The sequence below is a fragment of the Nerophis ophidion genome, linkage group LG10 (genome assembly GCF_033978795.1).
Source record: "Nerophis ophidion isolate RoL-2023_Sa linkage group LG10, RoL_Noph_v1.0, whole genome shotgun sequence".
Classification (NCBI taxonomy): Eukaryota; Metazoa; Chordata; class Actinopteri; order Syngnathiformes; family Syngnathidae; genus Nerophis; species Nerophis ophidion.
The window spans coordinates 21,345,671-21,368,010 of record NC_084620.1 but is presented as its reverse complement, the minus strand read 5'-3'; the positions used below and the strand labels follow the sequence as shown (position 1 = coordinate 21,368,010).

The 22,340-nt window shown below is 40.0% G+C and overlaps 1 protein-coding gene across 1 annotated transcript in view; it reads left to right on the top strand.

Moving 5' to 3' along the window:
- The first annotated feature begins 1,980 nt into the window (after positions 1 to 1,980).
- Positions 1,981 to 22,340, top strand: part of LOC133560375 (acetylcholine receptor subunit beta-like) — a 33,290-nt gene continuing 12,930 nt past the window's right edge. Inside the window, exons 1-6 of the mRNA XM_061912834.1 lie at positions 1,981 to 2,195; positions 11,626 to 11,759; positions 17,386 to 17,430; positions 17,513 to 17,622; positions 21,533 to 21,641; positions 21,728 to 21,872. Of these exons, the coding sequence (XP_061768818.1) occupies positions 11,733 to 11,759; positions 17,386 to 17,430; positions 17,513 to 17,622; positions 21,533 to 21,641; positions 21,728 to 21,872 (436 nt within the window). The 5' untranslated portion in view covers positions 1,981 to 2,195; positions 11,626 to 11,732. The remainder of the gene's footprint in view (positions 2,196 to 11,625; positions 11,760 to 17,385; positions 17,431 to 17,512; positions 17,623 to 21,532; positions 21,642 to 21,727; positions 21,873 to 22,340) is intronic.

The window sequence follows — 22,340 nt, the reverse complement described above, 5'->3', positions numbered from 1 at the left end:
GGAACTAAAGACTATAGGGAAACTGTTAGGTTTCTTTTCAATCATACAAGAGCCGTTTTCGCAAGGCTCGTCACGATGTAATTAATTTTCAATCAGCGTTGTGCCTCTTCCCTTTATACAGCTGGAAGTGCAGCCCAGAATAACAAAATAAAGAAATATGACTAACACTAGCACAGAAGTTGAAACACAACATTGAGAAGATAGCAGCGACTTCTGTGATGAACTTCAGTCTCACTGCTTGAGTTCACATTGTGGGGCGCAGTAATCCTGGCCTGAATGCGGATTTGCATGCAATCACATGTCTTTGCGACTGAACTATACTGTATTGGTCCCGACTGGGAGAAAAAACACATTTACTAATTTAATCAGAAAATAAACATGTTTTTTTCAAATATTTTTAATCAGACTTTAAGCAAAGATTCAACTCCTCTGATAAAACATTTACCAAGACACTTTTTGTTCAAATCATCTTTGAGAAATTGGATAGTTTAGTTAATAATAGGGAGCAGAGCCGAGAAGGCATCAAAATGGACTAAATAGACAAAGTAAAATTTGCAACAAAGTTATTGTACATGTTCCTGCAGATGTTATGTATCGACAAGGGTAAAGGAGACGGCACAACAATAGGAGGTATAGCTCAATGGGTTTATTGAGTCTTTACTGAATACGTGGAGTGTGTATGCAACTATGCGTGTGGATGTTAAACTATGTGTGGAAATTAACACAATGTGAATTACCGAGGGTTTGTTGAAAGTGTGTGTTGGTTGTGGCAGCATCCAAGTCCAGAGGGGAAGATCCAAAAGGGTTCGTGATCCGAGCAATGTCCGTAGGGCAGGAGAGAGGCGTCCGAGGTCCAAATCCGGGTGAGGAGTCGGGAATATAGGAAGGCAATCAGAATCCGGGTGGAAATGCAAGGCAACGACTGAGACACGAAGGCTGTGGGAACAAGAGATGACAGAAAAAATCAGGGCCAGCACAAGGAAGACAAAAAAACGAGCAAGAGAGAAAGCACAGGAGGGGAGCCAGAGACGTGAGAGCTTACTGTAACCAGGGCTACGTTCTGACGAGAAGAAGTCAGCGGCGAGGTTCTTTATTCTGTCGCCTCTCATTAGTCCCAGGTGTGTCGTTATGAGATTGCCACCGGCTGTGTCAGCGCGTGGGCGTGGTCTGCGCAATGAGCATGGGGGCGTGTCCTGCTTGACTCACAGCGGAGCCTCTAGGTGTTCCCGCAGCAGACAGTGTGTCTGCCGTGACAGCAGAAAGATCATTACCTTTGCTAAAAATAGTGCTAGACTTCCAGGCAAAGTAACGTGTCAAGAAGTGGTGGCATCCCTAGCTCCGTCTGACAGCGGTGCGTCCCAAGAAAACCTGCATCCTCCATGTAGAAATGTCCATCCATCCATCCATCCATTTTCTACCGCTTGACTCTTTCTTCCAACACTATTAGTAAAGGATACTTGTGCGGGGATAAACAGCTTTTTAAATTAATGGCTAGCTGTTTTTAGACACATCACACCAGGGCAAAAGGCAGCGACCACTCTGAGCTAGGCTGAAGTGACAGCCGAAACTGTGAGCAGGTAAGAGGTATCTCTTAGTCTCAAAATATGATTTCTCTGCAAACAAGAATCTTTCACTATTTAAAGAAGACATGATAAACGCAATCGACCTATCCTCCCAACACACCCGATGTACGCGGGGGGCCTCTGCTGGTACTCAACTTGCCTTCAAGTGGGGTTTATAGTCTAACGATTCAACTGTGAGGTTCATAGTTGAATCAGACTCTTCTGAATCAAATGCTTAATGCTACAAATTTGCAAGGAACCTTGCTGAACCTCTGTATATGGAATGCATAGATAGGCAAAACAAAGCATCACCAACAACAGCAGTTATAATCCTGAAAGGGTGTGGAGTTGACACATACACTCCCCTCCCCTCTCCTCCGCCTTGTAGGCCGTAATTGGAGAAGACAGCATTTGGCCCGCCTCGCCTCACTGACAGACAACAACAGTCCACTCGGAATGAGCTCACAGTAAGGGTCAGTTGTAATCTGCCACAAAGTAGAAATAAGACTAAAAGACGTCGGATTGGCTAAGAAGCCAGCTATTTTGTCCGGAATTTTTTCCTCCCGTCATTATGAACAGCTCAAGTATTTTTTCTGCTGGCATGTTGTGTATGCAGCCTGAGTGCACTGGGAGGTAAGAGACATCACACAACCATGTAGCATGTCTTCTTCTACTTACAACTCACAAGTGGTGCACCGTCCCAAACGGCTTGGTCTTTGGAGCTGTCCAACCAAAGAACGCCGGCTATACTTTCAATTTGAATGCCACAAGTACAACAACATTCACACACAATCTGCTTTTATTTGAAATGAAATGACCTAGCTTTTTCTGGTCAAGCCAGTCAAACAAGCATTTTTTGTGAAATATTATACACAGCAAAAACATAAACAGCAAACACGTGCAAGTATATCACACATAAAATATGTGCACATGGACACATTTAATCAGATTAATTAGCCGAACCGGAATAAAAATACTTCATGTAAACACGCTATTCGGAATATTCTGACCCGATCACATACTTTAGGATAAAAATTTCATTCGGATCGAGATGGGTGTTTTATGCCAATTCATATTGGAGTACATTAAAACACAAAATGATCCTGATTGCACATGTCTTTGATGTCAGCTATACTTCAGTGGTGGGGGGTGGACGAAATTTAATAGTCTTGGAATGAAGCGATTGTCTTGCTGCTGTCTCACCTCCTTCAACATGTACAGAAGTAGCAAGATATACTGTTAAGTGTGTTGCTCTAAAAGAGAGACTAGCAAAAGCAAAAGTGTAGTCTTCAGTGTCATGTTTCGATGTGACAATAAAAAAAAGGGATCCAGTTGTCATCTCAACAAGTTGTTTTATTCACGACCTTAGAGCTAAGCAAAGTGCTAACTGCAACCCTCAGGCAAGTACACATAATGTAGTCACATGAACATGATGGCGATAGTGAAATGTATCGTGGATAAATTGGTTTTAGTTTATCAAGGATCCCCATTAGTCTACACCGCAGTGGAGACTATTCTTCCTGGAGTCCAGGCAAAAAAACAACACACAAGCACAAAACAAAAGATTAAAATGCAGCACAACATGATCCAATGATAAAATGTCATAATACAAAAAATAGCAACAACAAAGAACCAAAATAATAATAACTTATGTTACATAACAATTTTCATACTAAATACAAAAATAGATATATATATATATATTTTTGCAAAAATAAAACAAAGAATGATGAGGTTGGCGACTTGTCCAGGGTGTACCCTGCCTTCCGCCCGATTGTAGCTGAGATAGGCGCCAGCGCCCCCCGCGACCCCGAAAGGGAATAAGCGGTAGAAAAATGGATGGATGGAAAACAAAGAACCGGGTGTACCCCGCCTTCCGCCCGATTGTAGCTGAGATAGGCGCCAGCACCCCCCGCGACCCCGCAAGGGAATAAGCGGTAGAAAATGGGATGGATAGGAAGAAAAACAAAAGAACCAATGGCCTTAAATATACACATTAGTGTACCAAAGACAAAAAATAAGTGACGAAAAAGTACCATCCATCCATTTTCTACTGCTTATCCCATAATCAATAAAATACTCAATAGTCAATAAAAACAGTCATGACATTAGGTACAATCTAGAATAATTTCTTTCCGCAATACTTCTCCTCTTAGTCTATTCTTAAAGCCCACTATGCTGGTGATTGATAGCAGATATTGTGGAAGTCTATTCCAGTAAGTGATTGCCCGATACATTACAGTCTTTTTCAAAACATCACTTATGGGTTTAAGACGGGTGCCAGCACCTCTTAGGGCTAGCCTGGTACCGTAGTTGTGACTGTCACTAACAAGCAACAGCTGAGAATACAGATATGAAAGTTTATGGTATGTATGGATGTTTTTTTTAAAAATAGAATCGAACTACACGCTAGTCTTTCACCAACTTTCATCCATGACAATTCATGATGCATGATCTCAATGCCGGTCCCTAAATGAGCCATGGAGAGCTAGTCTGGCAGCTCTGTTTTGGACTCAGATAGAATACCATTTACAGGCAGCATGCCATTTCTTATAGTATCAACTTTACTTGTGAAATAATTGTTGAAGTAATTAGCAATTTCTTTGGGCTTGGTGATAAAGCCTTCACTTGATTCAATAAATGCTGGTGTTTTTCCCATTTTATCTCTACCCATGATTTGATTGAGAGTACTCCAAAGTTTTTTGCCATCATGTTTAATTTCTTCAGTTCTAGATTGGTAGTACACCTTTTTTTTCAGTTTATTTAATTTGGTCACTTTGTTTCTCAAAGAGCGATATGCTAGCCAGTCCTCTGAGCTACCTGAATCTACAGCAACTCTTTTTCCATTTATCTCTATCTTTTATCAAGTGTCTCAGGTCAATGTCAAGCCAAGCTTATGACAGACAGAAGAAAATGACTTCATGAATTCATGCAGAGCTGCTTCAGTATGCTTTGACTCAAATACACTGTACCACTGTATGTTATGTACATCTTAAATAAAGGCATTGTCACATAAATGTTTGTAGAGTCTCTTATATATAATTGTAGGTCCAACTTTGGGGACTTTCACTTTTCTTGCCATAGCAATCATGTTATGATCACTAAATCCAATTGGCACTGAAACAACCTTTGAACATTTATCTACTGAAGTAGTAAAAAGATGATCTATGCAAGTTGAAGACAATACACCTGAATTGTTCATATTTATTCTGGTTGGGGCTTCACGGTGGCAGAGGGGTTAGTGCGTCTGCCTCACAATACGAAGGTCCTGCAGTCCTAGGTTCAAATCCAGGCTCGGGATCTTTTCTGTGTGGAGTTTGCATGTTCTCCCCGTGAATGCGTGGGTTCCCTCCGGGTACTCCGGCTTCCTCCCACTTCCAAAGACATGCACCTGGGGATAGGTTGATTGGCAACACTAAATTGGCCCTAGTGTGTGAATGTGAGTGTGAATGTTGTCTGTCTATCTGTGTTGGCCCTGCGATGAGGTGGCGACTTGTCCAGGGTGTACCCCGCCTTCCGCCCGATTGTAGCTGAGATAGGCGCCAGCGCCCCCGCGACTCCAAAAGGGAATAAGTGGTAGAAAATGGATGGATATTCTGGTTGGTAGATTTATAATTTGAGCTAGGTTACATACAGTGGCAGTGTCATTAACATTTCTTTTCATAGGGCAGTTTTTTGAGAGCCAGTCAATATTTAAGTCTCCTAAGAAATAAATGTCTCTGTTTGTGTCAGAAACATTCTTAAGCATTGCACAATTTTTTTTCAAGATATGCTGCATCAGAGGAAGGTGGTCTGTAGCAGCAGCAGATTAGTCATGGCTTTAGATGTGGCAAGTGAACCTGGATCCAGATTGCTTCTACATCTGTCAAGTCGAGGTCTCCTCTTCGCTTTATTTGAATGTGGTCTTGTACATAAAAGGCTACTCCTCCCCCGTGTCCTGTCTCTATCAAGTCTAATTATATTGTAACCTTGTATACAAATTTTAGTATTGTCAATTGAATCATCCAATTGAGTTTCAGAAATTGCAACTATATGTAGATTATTTTCCAAAAGTGTTTTACTCAACTCAATGACCTTGTTTTTCAGACTACAGATGTTCAAGTGGGCAATTTTGAGTCCTTTTTTGGGAAGTTTAATAGACATTTAAATTAGTAAGGATTTGCAGAATAGATGACAACCCTAAAAACACAAAAAAAACATATAGACCAGCAAACCACAAACTATGCACATTTTTTCAAACCATTTAAGCTTGTGACCATAAGAGGTGGGTAGTAACGCGCTACATTTACTCCGTTACATCTACTTGAGTAACTTTTGGGATGAATTGTACTTCTAAGAGTAGTTTTTATGCAACATACTTTTACTTTTACTTGAGTATATTTATAAAGAAGAAACGCTACTTTTACTCCGCTCCATTTATCTACAATCAGCTCGTTACTCGCTACTTTTTTTTATCGATCTGTTAATGCACGTTTTGTTTGTTTTGATTTTGTCAGACACGCATTCAAAGTAGGAACTACGCATGCCTGCCTTTCACCAATCAAATGCAGTCACTGGTGACGTTGGACCAATCAAACAAAACCAGGCGGTCACGTGACCGTCACACATCGAATCCGACCTAAAAAAGTTGAAAAACGTATTGGGGTGTTACCATTTAGTGGTCAATTGTGCAGAATATGTACTGTACTGTGCAATCTACTAATAAAAGTTTCAATCAATCAATCATAAGTATAAAGGAAAAACAACACTTTTTATTTCAACCGTACTTCCCGTCACAGGCCTAGAGGCTGATCGCACAGTTCCTGTCTTCACAATAAAAGCGCCGCTCCATCGCGCCTGGGCTAACAAAATAAGAGTCTCCGAAAGCCAGCGCAAACAAGCGAGCAAGCTACGGAGTTTGCCGCCAATGTATTTCTTTTAAAGTGTATAAAAACGAATATGGAAAATGGACAAATAAGATGCCAAAAACCAACGACTTTCTTGTGGTATTAGACAGAAAAGAGGAACTTTTTTTCTCCTCCATTTGAAACTGTGGACATTATCAGCACTATACTGTCTGATTCCAATCAATGCAAGTCATCAGAATCAGGTAATACACCAACTTATATTCTTGTCTTCATGAAAGATAGGAATCTATATGTTAAACATGCATGTATATTCATTAAAACACCTTTAACATTTCAACAAAAACGGCAAAATAAAAAACTATAAATTATATACTGTATATATATATATATATATATATATATATATATATATATATATATATATATATATATATGATATGTGTGTGTATGTATATATGAGGTAGATCACCTCGACTTGATCATTTATTAAGTAATTGATTAATGTTGAAAAACTTATTAGGGTGTTACCATTTAGTGGTCAATTGTAGGGAATATGTACTGTACTGTGCAATCTACTAATACAAGTTTCAATCAATCAATCAATCAATCAATCAATCAATAAATGCCTACTGAGCCGATGGTGCTGTTAAGTTATTGTGGCTCAATTTGCCTTATTTTTTTTTATTTTAATGTATTATTATTTAATATATATTATAGTTTTAGTTGCTTAAGAGATATTCCTGGCTATGAATTTGCTCATTGCTAGTTTTATGTTTTTGTGCATTATCTGTTGCCGTAATTATTAAACGAACAGGTTACTCATCAGTTACTCAGTTTTTTCACAACATACTTTTTACTTTTACTCAAGTAAATATTTGGATGACTACTACTTACTTTTACTTGAGTAATAAATCTCTAAAGTAACAGTACTCTTACTTGAGTACAATTTCTGGCTACTCTACCCACCTCTGGTGACCATTAGCATTTGTGCCTGCTCAGGTGCACCATTTAACTTTATGTAGACTTTGCAGTTGGACGACGATGTTGCTTGTATTTTTCCCTCTTTGCGTAGGAACCGAGCTCTTTCGGCAATAACAGCATTGCTCTTGGTTAAATGTTCATTGAGATAAACATTTGATCCCTTGAGCATCCTACTTTGTCGCAAAAGATTGATTTTGAATTTTCTATTTGCAAACCTCAATGGTTGTGCTACGTAATTAGCCATTAGCTTTTATGTTATGGACATGAATTAAATATTTATGTGTAGATGACTAGGGATGCATACCAAGTACCCCCTGATTTTTTTTGTACTGTTTCCTAATTGGAACGATCGAGGAAAACAGTTAAGATTTTGGACAAATAATACAGCATCATGATTATGACCCGCTGTCACATTAACTTCAGTGGCTGCTGCTACCCATAAAAAACAACTTGGGTAGGATCTGATATTCAGCATGGAATAATGACAAATAAGGAAGCAACATCACACAACAGTATGTAATGCAACAATATTTCCTCCTCAAAAGTCCCTCAAAGTCACGCATGCTAAAAGAGTTAATGAGATTTAATGTCTGATGTCAATCCATTGCGTTGCATGGAATCAAAACACACCTTGGTAGAATGCACACCCACTTAACATGCTAATTGATTGTCAATCTAGTGCAGGGGCGCTCACACTTTTTCTGCAGGTGAGCTACTTTTCAATTGACCAAGTCGAGGAGATCTACCTCATTCCTATTTATAATTTATATTTATTTATTTATGAAAGAGACATTTTTGTTAACAAGTTAATGGTGTTTAATGATAATACAAGCATGTTTAACACACATAGATTCCTTTCTTTCATAAAGACAAGAATATAAGTTGGTGTATTTGATTCCGATGACTTGCATTGATTGGAATTAGACAGTAGTGCTGATAACGTGCGCATTTTCAAATGGAGGAAAAAAAAAGTCCTCCTTTCTGTCCAATACCACGTGAAAGTGGTTGGTTTTGGAATCTCATTTGTCCAACTTGCATACTCGTTTTTAAACACTTTGTTATGAGAGTAGCATATGTGTGTGGCCCTTTAATGTCTGGCAGCAGGTGAGTGACGTCAGTGAATGTGCGGGTGGGCAAGCAAGTGAGAAAGCGGTCGCTGAGGGCGGGGGAGAAATACATTGGCATCAAACTCCGTGGCTTGCTAGCTTGTGCACGCTAACTTTCTGAGACTCTTATTTTTTTAGCCCAGGCAGGATGAAACAGGTATTTTATGGTGAAGACAGGAACTGTGCAGTCGGTCTTTAGAGTTTTGACAGTAGGTACGGAGTCTCTAGAAGTAAAATGTGTTTCTCTGCGTCCGCCCTGTTAGTGATTTTTTTCTTAAATATGAGCTTGCAGCAGCCAGCGTCATCTCACAAGATCCTCGGGTGCCGAGAATGTCAAACAACTGACGAAAGTGAAGTCTTGGTATGATTGATGATTGCTCATTTTTATGTATATTTTTTAATGCCTGGCTTGAGATCGACTGACACATCCTCGGAGATCGACCAGTCGACCGCGATCGACGTAATGCCCACCCCTGATCTAATGTATATTTTATATGATGTAGCATGTAGATGTATGAGCTCTACACATGAATGCTAAACATAAATATTATTTCCAGCTGAGTGTAATTGTAATGAACAAAAACACAGTGATGGGTCTGTGGGGTCTTTATAAGATGATGACATACCTGTATTGCACCTTGCACTGCAAAAATAGTTGTCTTGTTTAAGACCTAAAAAGCAGTTGTTGATAAAGACTTCCCTGCTGTGAGATGTTACATGATGTTGGTGGTGTACAAGCTCTTGCGCTGATAAAATGCCATAAAAAAGGAATGTATTCACTCTTTGTTTACACCCATTTTATATAGTATTGAAAAGAGTATTGATGAATACCGGAATTAAAAAAGGAATATTGATGTTGGTATCGGTATTGAAAAAATCCTAACGAAATACATCCTTATAGATGACCTTAATACAATCTGGCAGGCTATGTTTATTTGAATAAGAATAAAGTTTGTATGAATTATTAGATTGCAAATATTCAATTTCAATTTGATTGATTTGGTTTGGGGTCTTTTGATTTATCGAAGCAGCTCAAATGCAGTGCTTCAGCTTGTCATAGAACAAGAAACTCTGGTTACTTACTACATGGTTGGATCTTGACGAGGTGTTGGCACCAAAAGGGCAGGTCTGGTTGTGTTTCATCACAGCTCCGGGGACCTGTGTGGTGCTTTCAGGGTCCACTAAGCATAGTAGCATTATCCGATATACGGTTCCTTTGGAAGCCCAGTCACATTTCTGTCTGGTGGAAACCAAAAACTATCTTAAATTTGAGTGAAAAGTCACTTAACTTTACTGAAAATGTGAATTGTCTAAATTGTTTAACCTCACACAAGCAGATTATTACGACATTAAAATGCTCTGAATACAAGATAATGCTAATTGAATCTTTAATCCCGAGTGGACCCATTTAATTAACAGTGTCCTATATCAATCAATCAATCAATGTTTACTTATGTAGCCTTAAATCACTAGTGTCTCAAAGGGCTGCACAAATCACAACACAAACCACTACGAGATCCTCGGTAGGCCCACATAAGGGAAAGGAAAACTCACACCCAGTGGGACGTCGGTGACAATGATGACTATGAGAACCTTGGAGAGGACGAAAACAATGGATGTCGAGCGGGTTGAACATGATACTGTGAAAGTTCAATCCATAGTGGATCCAACACAGCCGCGAGAGTCCAGTCCAAAGCGGATCCAACACAGCAGCGAGAGTCCCATCCACAGCGGAGCCAGCAGAAACCATCCCAAGCGGAGGCGGATCAGCAGCGCAGGGATGTCCCAAGCCGATACACAGGCAAGCGGTCCATCCTGGGTCCCGACTCTGGACGAGCGGTCCATTCTGGGTCTCGACTCTGGATAGCCAGTACGTCATCCATGGCTATCGGACCGGACCCCCTCCACAAGGGAGAGTGGGACATAGGAGTAAAAAAAAAGAAACGGCATATCAACTGGTCTAAAAAGGGAGTCTATTTAAAGGATAGAGTATACAAATGAGTTTTAAGGTGAGACTTAGATGCTTTTACTGAGGTGGCATCTCAAACTGTTCGGCATTCCAGAGTACTGGAGCCCGAATGGAAAACGCTCTATAGCCCGCAGACTTTTTTTGGGCTTTGGGGATCACTAATAAGGCGGAGTCCTTTGAACGCAGATTTCTTGCCGGGACAATCGGCAAGATAGGCTGGAGCTAGACCGTGTAGTATTTTATACATAAGTAGTAAAACCTTAAAGTCACATCTTAAGTGCACAGGAAGCCAGTGCAGGCGAGCCAGTATAGGCATAATGTGATCAAACTTTCTTGTTGTTGTCAAAAGTCTAGCAGTTGCATTTTGTACCAACTGTAATCTTTTAATGCTAGACATGGGGAGACCCCAAAATAATACATTAATTAATTCATTCATTCATTAATTAATTACAGTAATCGAGGCGAGACGTAACAAACGCACGGATAATGATCTCAGCGTCTTTAGTGGACAGAATGGAGCGAATTTTAGCGATATTACGGAGATGAAAGAAGGCCGTTTTAGTAACGCTTTTAATGTGTGGTTTAAAGCAGTGGTCTCCAACCACCGGGCCGCGGCTCAGTACCGGGCCGTGGCCCGATTGGTACCGGGCCGCAGAAGAATTTTTATTAAATCAACATAAAAAACACAATATACACTTACAATTAGTGCACCAACCACAAAAACCTCCCTTTTTCATGACAAAAACGTCCCTTTTTCGGCCCCCTGCCTTTATTCCATTCCGCACAGGGACGCAAACCCTGGCAATCCGCATGAAAGGCAAGCATGCTGACAAGGGTTTTCGTCTCTGCGCGGAATTGGACAAAGGCAGGCGGCCAAACCATCTGGGTTACAGTGGTGGCGTGATCCGGATGAGAGTGAGGTTTGAAACGGTGAATGTAACGGGGGCCAGCCAGTGTGGCTGCGTAATGGACTTCAAGAGTGTGCTGACTGCCAAATTAGCCAGCCCTGGCTTTTAGCTGGGTCGTCAGCACACCCGTCTCTTAGGCGGAAGACCAGGGATCGCAGTTAATTGATTCCTTCCATCATTGTGTTTGAATAGGCTAAAAATATATGCTGGAGCACATTTGTGGACTAAATATTGCTATGTGTCATTGTTCAGGAGCTGCGGATGTAGAGCAGGCTCTGACAAAGGAGGTCTTCACCAACTATAATCTTAAGGTTCGGCCTGCACACACCCCTGAAGAGCGAGTGGTGGTTCGAGTGGGCATGACTCTATCCTCGTTGGTTGGGCTGGTGAGTTACAATACAAAAATAATAACACGAATAAAGCATTGAGAAAGAAGTGATTGTTGTTGCGCCAATCTCATGTAGCAGTATAAGATATGCTGTTCCAGTAAGCTGCCCATCCCCCACTTGATGCCAGCTGTCCTGCTGACATTCTTGACTGTGTTTTAAATAGACAGCCAGGCTTAGGTTTCTACAAATTCCGTTTCCATATGAGTTTGGAAATTGTGTTATATGTAAATATAAACAGAATACAATGATTTGCAAATAATTTTCAACCCATATTCAGTTGACTATGCTACAAAAACATCATATTTGATGTTCAAACTGATAAACTTTTTTTTTTTGTGCAAATAATCATTAACTTTAGAATTTGATGCCAGCAACACGTGACAAAGAAGTTGGGAAAGGTGGTTATAAATATTGATAAAGTTGAGGAATGCTCATCAAACACTTATTTGGAACATCCCACAGGTGTGCAGGCTAATTGGGAACAGGTGGATGCCATGATTGGGTATAAAAACAGCTTCCCAAAAAATGCTCAGTCTTTCACAAGAGAGGGTGGGGCGAGGTACACCCCTTTGTCTACAATTGCGTAAGCAAATAGTCAAACAGTTTAAGAACAACGTTTCTCAAAGTGCAATTGCAAGAAATGTATGGATTTCAACATCTACGGTCCATAATATCATCAAAAGGTTCAGAAAATCTGGAGAAATCACTCCAAATAAGCGGCATGACCGGAAACCAACATTGAATGACCGTGACCTTTGATCTCTCAGACGGCACTGTATAAAAAACCGACATCAATCTCTAAAGGATATCACCACATGGGCTCAGGAACATTTCAGAAAACCACTGTCACTATATACAGTTTGTTGCTACATCTGTAAGTGCAAGTTGTTGAGTTAGTGTATGTAATAATAAGATAGAGAGTGACTCGGTGTTTAACTCCTTCACTTCGAACCCTTAGCCAGTACAGTGATGACGTCACATCCCTATATAGCACATACTAACAACAAGCCATCTGATTGGCTAAGGCATCTTCATGCCAATACAGTACAGGTTATATTAACCTTACACAACATCTCCCCCTTTTAAGTAAGAACCCTTATCATTTAACTTCAAGCATTTAACAATACTAACTCAAATATTTATTTTTCAACGTGAACCATATCATTCCCATCTCTTCTCCCCCCTTTTTTTTCTTTTTTTTTTTTTACACCAGACTGTTAACAGTTACATTCTCTTTCTCTTTTTTTTTTTATTTTTTTTTTTTTTGAACATTGACAATGACAGTCTGGAACTCTTTTTAAACCGTCAAGTCACAAATCCAGTCTCTTAGGCGGGCGTGAGTGTCTGCCCGAGCTTGTAACATATGTAGCATCTGGCTCCGCCGCAGGTTGGTCTGCACTATCTGAGCCAGTGTCCTCTCTGTTGGCTGGCTGCTGGGTTGCACGCAGGTGTGAACGGTTTCTCCTCAACAGCCCATCCTCTGATCTGACGAGGTACGACCTCGGGGCAGCTGCCCGCTGTACGACTGTCCCGTGAACGTTTTCAGTAGTGATCCATACACTCTGGCCTGGGTGTAACTCCGGTTGATTGTGTGTTCTGTGGCGTTTGTTGTAGTGTTGCTCTTGTTTTCGTTTCCCTTGTGTCTCTGTGTTTCGGAACTGTTTGATGTTTAGCCAGCGTGGAGACAGTGTTTTGGGCACTTGTGGGAGTGTAGTTCTTAACTGTCTCCCCATGAGTAGCTGGGCTGGAGAGTAGCCGTTCTCCAACGGGGTAGCTCGGTAACTGAGTAGAGCTTTTGCGTAGTTTCCTCCCTCTTTCCATAAGCCTTTTACAGTGGCCACCGCTCGCTCAGCTTCTCCATTGGCTTGTGGGTATCGTGGGCTGCTGGTCATGTGAGTAAAGCTATACTCACTGGCAAAGTTTTTGAAGAGAGTAGCGGCAAATTGCGGTCCATTATCTGACATCAACACTTCGGGGACTCCATGCCGAGCAAAGATGTTCTTCAGAGCCGATATGACTGTCTCTGCAGTTGCAACGTGGAGGTGTGCCACTTCAATGTAGCGAGAGAAATACTCTATCACAACCAGGTAAGTTTTCTTGTCCCAGATGAACAAATCTGTTCCGACGCGTTGCCATGGTCGCTCCGGTATAGGGGTTGTCAACAGAGGCTCTCTCTGTGTGGTCCTGTGTTTGATACATATGGGACAGTTTCCCACTTTCTGTGTGATTGCAGTTGAGAGCCCTAACCTTACACAACATAAGTTAAAGCGCTACAATGCAAAGCTAAAGCCATTTATCAACAACACCCAGAAACGCCGGTAGCTTCGCTGGGCCTAAGCTCTTCTAAGATGGACTGATGCAAAGTGGAAAAGTGTGCTGTGGTCTGACGAGTCCACATTCAATTATTGGGGGGAAACTGTGGACGTTGTGTCTTCCGGATCAAAGAGGAAAATAATCATCCGGATAGTTCTAGGCGCAAAGATGAAAAGCCAGCATGTGTGATGGTATGGGGGTGTATTAGTGGCCAAGGCATGGGTAACTTACACATCTGTGAAGGCACCATTAATGCTTAAAGGTACATACAGGTTTTGGAGCAACATATGTTGCCGTCCCAGCAACGTTATCATGGTCCCCTGCTTATTTCATCAAGAAAATGCCAAGCTATGTGTTACAACAGTGTGGCTTCGTAGTAAAAGAGTGCGGGTACTAGACTGGCCTGCCTGCAGCCCAGACCTGTCTCCAATCGAAAATGTGTGGCGCATTATGAAGCGTAAAATACGACAGTGGAGACCCCGGACTGTTGAATGACTGAAGCTCTAGGTAAAACAATATTGGGAAAGAATTCCACTTTCAAAGCTTCAACAATTAGTTTCCTCAGTTCCCAAACGTTTATTGAGTGTTGTTAAAAGAAAAGGAGATGCTACACAGTGGTTAGCATTCCCTTTCCCAACTACTTTGGCACGTGTTTCAGCCATGAAATTCTAAATTAATTATTATTTGCAAAACAAAATAAAGTTTATGAGTTTGAACATCAATATTTTGTCTTTGTAGTGCATTCAACTGAATATGGGTTGAAAAGGATTTGCAAATCATTGTATTCCGTTTATATTTACATCTAACGCAATTTCCCAACTGATATGGAAATGGGGTTTGTATGTATAAATATTAAGGTTGTCAAAGTTAACGCAGTAACGCGTTAACTATAAATTTCAATAAGGGAAATAATTTTAAAGCACACACTACTTTTGGACCCCACTGGCTGTGCCAGAGTGGGGGAACTTGGCTGCAGTTCATTTGCTACTGATGAGTCATAGCCAGCAGATACAAAGGAAAGGCTACCTTATGGAAACATTAGGTTAAAATCCATGGCAAGTTGTTCTCCTGACAAGAAAGGACTGATTTTTGCTTTGAGAAGAGGCGACACCACTGGAGCAAACGCCTGCTGCGCGCGTCGAGGTTGGTGGTACTTTATTTCCATGTTCAGATTACGGTTAAGGTGCAGTGATAACATAACGTTTAGATTGTTGATGTGACTGATTTATTAAGTAAGATGACATAAAAGCTCAACAGAATTGAAAGATGGTCGGCAGGAAGTCGAAAGTAGACTTTTTTTTTATTGCAAACAGTCTATCCAACATCAAAACATGTCAAGACACTTTCTCAAACCAATCACACACTTTTCCAGCTTCAAAATAAAAGCCCTATGCTTTACATCCGGTTTGACTATATTTAAAAAATAAAAATGTTTTACACTACGATCATGCTTTGTCAATAGGGACAGGCACCAGATCTGATACTTAAACCAGCCGGTGCTATGATTCACCTAAGATCCAGCGGTGCCATGTTTCGGTGCCTGGGTTGCACGTGACGTCATGTCTGTTTGAATTAGCACATGCGAGTGGCGAGTACTTGCTTGCACTTGAGAGGAAAACAAGTGATTTCAAAGCAGATATGCTCTTAGTAATCTTGCAATCCATCAATGTTTCATGACAAAAACCCAACGATGCCAAAAGAAAATGCTGTAAAGTGTGGTCCGTCTTTTCCAAATGCAATGCTAATGCAGATTATGCTTGCTGCAATATTTGTAATGTCAAAATCAAGGCAAATGGAAGGAATACTTCCAATCTGAGGGAGCACCTGGTTAAACAAAGGATTTTTGTCATGGCAGAAGAGTGCAGCCAAGTTAGATGTACGGCTACAACTCCTGCATTTTGCACCTTTAGCGACTCGGCTGCAGCCAACAACACAAGCAATGGCGTTAACATTTGGTGACGATAATGACATCATCATCCTCTATGTCTGCTCCAGATAAAAAGCCTACTGTAGAAGAATGTTAGCTTTGGTTTTGAACTATCAATAGTTACAATCAGCTCGTTTCCTTGTACTCTACTTTGTATTGTTAATGTAAAGTTTTTGCTTCACTTTCATTTGTACTTTAATACTTGATACTTGATAAAAATGATTGGTCTTTATTTTTACTCCATTCTGTTTTTCTCAATTGTGTGCAATACTAAGAAAATAACACTGAATTGTTGTAGGTAAGTGTTTTTATGTTGAAGAACACATTATTATACAAATAATTGGATACTAATTTGATATATTGATGATCGATCAATAAACACGAATCAATATGTTACAGTTAAACATTTAAAAATGTAATTACACAAAACCTTTTTACCAAATGTACGCACACAAAAGTATCGAAAATTGGAACCGTTGAGTACCTGTATAGATTACCCAGGTACCGAATCAATTCAAATGTGAACGGTACCCATCCCTGTTTTGTCAGAGATGTTTTGTAATGTTATTCTGTGATATTTGCACCTAAGGAAATGCTACTATAGCAGTTGAAGAATATGGGGTGGGGGATTATTTTATAACATTCTGGTCAAGTCCTCAATTACAAAATGATTAGCGGGCTTAATATTACATTTTATTAATTGATAGGTAAGGTTCAAACATTGCCACACAACAATATAAAGGCCATTAACTTGTACACCATGTAATGTACAGAATATCAGAAGCATTTATTCAGGTAGAACTATCACAGATTACAACTGAGATAGGCTCCTACCCCCCGTGACCCCAAAAGAAACAAGCGACAAAAATATAGATGGATGGGTGTTACCAAACATCTTGGACAATCAAAGCATGATTATAACAATCCACATTTTGTGCTATTTATGCGTGAAACTGTTATCTAAACATGCAAATGTAGTTTCTTCTCTGAATCCAGTGCTCCTAAAGCAGGAATAAAAATTCTGTATTTCTATAAAATACAAAATATGGCAAGACACCAATACACGGCAGGCATTTTTTTAAATTGCTATTAAATCATGTTTGTCCTCTCTGTGTTGAGTCGTTTAAAGTAGCATAAAGTTTAAAACACATTTCAAGCAAATTAATTGTCCGTCCATGGTGTTGAACCTTCAAAATTATCAGTTTAGGGTACTGTTATCAATGATGAAAAATTATATACATCTGCTATTATCACAATTCATTTTGAGTTACCTATGAACAAAAGGCAATTAATCGCAATTAAATGTTTTAATCGTTTGACAGCCCTAATAAATATATGTTGCGTGTGTATTTTTAGCTTCTCTTTTCTTTTGCTTTCCTTCAGAATATGAAAAATGAAGAGATGAGCACCATTGTTGTCATGAATCTGGTAAGAATCTGTGACTGTAGCCGATGCAGAACTCACAAATCTGTGCACCAACACACCATTTTAGATGAAACTTTATAAACAGGAATGGTCAGACCACCGGCTGTCATGGAATCCCAAAGAGCATGACGGGATAAAGGTGTTGCGTATCCCTGCGGCGAAGGTGTGGCTGCCGGATATTGTCCTTATCAACAAGTAAGGCGACAAGCTATGTCAGGTATCTACTTCCTGTCAAACATCTCCAAACATTAATGGCTTCGGACAGGGATGTCAAACATGCGATCTAAGGGCCTAAAGTTCAATCCGGCCCATGGGATGACTTTGCTAAGTGAGCTGCATTTTTAAGTTAAAGAAACTGCTGTTCTAAAGTTGTCCACTGGATGTCACAAAAGCAATTCTGTTAGGCAAGAAAATGGTTTATACCGGGGCGAACAAGCATACCAAGCAAGAGGTGCACAGTAAAGTGAGGCTGCGACTCAACGTAAAATAAACAGGAGTAACATAAACGATTGGTGACCCCACTTAAACTGCTGTATGAGTCCCCGCATATTGATATACTTCTGTGAAAATTTGTGTCTTCTGTGCTAATTTAAAGTAAGTGAACAGTGTGTGATTTACAGCTATACTGTCAGTCTTTTAAGTTTTGTTTTTTTGGTTTGTTGAAATTGTTCACACATTGCACAGCTTTTATTTTTCTATCGATACACAGTGATGCCTAGAGGGCAGGGAGTATCTCAACCCTACTAAATAGCTTGAACCTCCATTTGTATAGTTTGTTGAGTTAGTACAGGATTAATATGTAAAAATGACAAATGAGTTAGTTCAGGGGTCCCCAAACTTTTTGACTTGGGGGCCGCATTGGGTTAAAAAAAAGTGGCTGGGGGCCGGGCTCTGTGTATGTGGGAAAATGCATTTTTAGACAATATGATTTGCCTGAGCAGCTAGGAGATACAGAGAGTAACAAGCGGTAGAAAAAGGATTAAAAAGAACAGATTTTTAAAAATAATAAAAAATAATAATCTAAAAAAATGTGTGTGTATGTATGTATATATATATATATATATATATATATATATATATATATATATATATATACATATATATATATATATATATATATATCACCATAAATGATTCCCAGGCGCGGCACCGCTGCAGCCCTCTGCTCCCCTCACTTCCCAGAGGGTTGATCAAAGGGATGGGTCAAATGCAGAGGACAAATTTCACCACACGTAGTGTGTGTGTGAATATATTTGGTAATTTAACTTAACTTTATATATATATATATATATATATATATATATATATATATATATATATATATATATATATATATATATATATATATACACATACATATATACATACAATTTGTATTATTTTTTTTTTTTTTTAACTTGCGACTTCCCGCGGGACGGTTTTTGGGGACCCCTGAGTTAGTTCATACATAGTTTTTATTCATGCTCTGTATTGGTTTTTGCTCAATCATAGATGGGCAGTGACTTGAAGTTTAATTGCTTTGTAGATACACTGAGATTAACTCTAAGTTTATTGTGTTCCCCATGTTGTTTTTGAAACTACAATAATTATTTCCTCAGAATTTTCAACTAACTTTTTTGTTTCGTCAAATGGAATATTTGTCATATGTACATTTTCAGAAAGAAAAAAATCTGAAGTTGTCGTAGTTGTATTTTTAAGTTATTGTGCCATGATTTTACCCGTCCGGCCCACAAGGAATAGATATTACTCCTCCATGAAGCCCGTGAGTTAAAATGAGTTTGACACCCCTGGCTAAGGAGGAATCTGGCTATATTGGTAGAATGCACTATTCAGTATAACGGTGGCCAACAGGAGCAAACGGAGCAACATCCAAATGTAGAAATTATCCAATCAACGAGAAATTCTGCAAATTGAAAATACTGCAATTGGGCTTCACGGTGGCAGAGGGGTTAGTGCGTCTGCCTCACAATACGAAGGTCGTGCAGTCCTGGGTTCAATCCCAGGCTCGGGATCTTTCTGTGTGGAGTTTGCATGTCCTCCCCGTGACTGCGTGGGTTCCCTCCGGGTACTCTGGCTTCCTCCCACTTCCAAAGACATGCACCTGGGGATAGGTTGATTGGCAACACTAAATGGGCCCTAGTGTGTGAATGTGAGTGTGAATTTTGTCTGTCTATCTGTCTATCTACTTGTCCAGGGTGTACACCGCCTTCCGCACGATTGTAGCTGAGATAGGCGCCAGCGACCCCAAAAGGGAATAAGCGGTAGAAAATGGATGCATGGATAGGCGCCAGCGCCCCCCGCGACCCCAATGGATGGACGGATGGATGGATATTAAAACAAATAAAGATGTTTTCTTTAGATTTTACCATCTTGACCTGTTGCTGTATTTGCCCACCTGCGCCAAACAGCTGCTGTTGCTCTTGTCCTACTGAAGATGAAGAACCTTCTAGAATCCTGAAGAATCTGTCCATCTAATTAGTGAACCTACAGTACATGCAAATGAAACAGACATTCTCTTGATGACAGCTATCATTCACCCAATTGTTTCCATAATGGGCTAAGGTCAGCTGATCGATAGCTAAATTGCCAGTATAACTTCAAACAGGCAACAAACATACAATACCAAAAATTATTACACCAAACTGTAACATTTCCATAAGTTATCAACAGTTAAGCAGCTAACACCTTTGAATAAATACTTACACATTCACATCTTGTGGAATTCATCAATTGAAATTAACTTTTGCACTTGTCAGAAATCTCCAGCCCTGGCTAGTGGTCTGCTGTCTGCCCCAGGGTCCTAATGCTCCAAATTTGGGTTCCACACAAGTATGTAATTGTTTTTATTTGTACTTTTTAAAATAGGTACACTCTTTAGTTAATGTAATTTGTATTTATTTCACAAGATTAGTTAGTTAGTTAGTTAGTTAGTTAGTTAGTTAGTTAGTTAGTTGGTTAGTTAGTTAGTTAGTTAGTTGGTTAGTTAGTTAGTTAGTTAGTTAGTTAGCAACATAACTCAAAAAGCTATGGCCCGGATTTTGACGACTCACAGAATCAACGTTTGGTTTCAAAATGGTTTAAAATATTTCAGTTGTACTTCTTCCTGGACACTTTGAACGCATCTGCATCCCATAATAATTATTACTTCCTTTATGGGGCGTGAGTTTGTCGATCATCAGTGATCTGTCTTAAAGTGTCTTCTTAGTTCGGCCCCTAGGTGGCAGTCTTGGGAGAGCAGTGACTCTTTCTACTCATAGCAGTCCTATACCTTCATTCCGACACTCACGTTTTCATTCAGAAAACTTATTTTTGAAACAGTACGTTTTTTTCGTTTAGTGCCAGCTGTAGAGTCAATTACTACAGTAAAGTGCAGTGCTGAGCTCTCTGTTTAAGTTAGTCCGTTTTGATACGAAGTTAATTTGGCTGGGTTAAAATGCATGAGAATGTTTTATAGTTTGAACATTATTTTTAACACTGATTACCAGCGGAATTATGAATTCCTTATCGTGTTAAGTAATGTCAGCTAAGAATTATCTGAGAGCCAGATGCAGTCATCACAAGAGCCGCATCTGGCTCTAGAGTCATAGGTTCCCTACCCCTGCTCTAGAGGCAGGGGATACAAAGAATTGCTAATGTGACATCCAGTGGACACATTTAGAACAGCAGTTTCTTTCATTAAAAAAAAATTCAGCTCATTTATATACTTAGCAGACTAATACTGTACATTTGACACTCCTTTATTTGGCCAATGTACTATCATTGCTTGAATCTTCCTGGTGATGTATTCACAGACTGTCAGCTTATTTTCAGCCGATGATGCGTTTAATAAATGTGTTTTTTTATGCGTATCAATAATTGCCACAAAATACAATACTGTGTTTTCCTTTTATTGTACTATTTTAAGTTTATTGACTGATCATTCTCAATATTTTTTGAGGATTTAAATCAGTTGCCTAATGGTCCTTTGGAGGTCACAAGTTTACTTTACACCTCCCTCACAAGGATTTTTTTTCTGAGAATTATTTACTATTGGGAGTTTGGAGCAGGCGGAGGTCCGTACTCTCTTAGTGCTTTCCTAGTTTGCGCTGTTTTTGTTGACCTGCAGCAATGATGGCGTATTCGATGTGGCGCTCCATGTCCATGTGCAGGCCTACAGCGATGGAAGAGTGACCTGGACCCCACCTGCACTCTACCTGAGCTCCTGCAGCGTTAGGGTGACCATTTGCATCTACTGTCTTTAACACCTCCTCTTTTGATACTGCTCAGATGGACTTTCAAATTGTCGTATTCCTTCGCACAGGTGACATATTTTCCATTCGACTGGCAAAACTGCACCATGCAGTTCCGGTCCTACACGTATGACTCCACCGAGATAGAGTTGCAGTATGCCCTGGATTTACTAGGAAATGAGATCAAGGAGATCCAATTGGACGAAGCTTTCAGTGGTGAGGGAAGTTACAACCACATAATTAACATACCATTAGCCAAACATCCATGTTTCGAGAATGAGGAAGGAAAAGCCAAAGAGATTTCAATCACGTTCCAATGGAGATTCAAACTCCGAGCTCCAGACTGTGAGGGTGACGTGGTTACCACTCGTTAGCCACTGTTCTATTTAAATAAAAGATTCCCAAAATGGGCTCCCCCAGCACCAAAAAAAATACAACCTTACTTTCTGTACAATTTTTATATTTACAGCAATGCAGTTAAAACAACAGACGTTGATTTTGAGGCAAAAAAAAGTAGCAGCCCAGTCACCAGAATTGTGTGGTAAAAATAAATTAAATGACATGTTTCAATTTACAGTAATGCACTGTACATTGGTTGGGGAGGTGACCCTGCCCCATGTGGAGGAGTTTAAGTACCTCGGAGTCTTGTTCACGAGTGACGGAAGAGTGGATCGTGAGATCGAC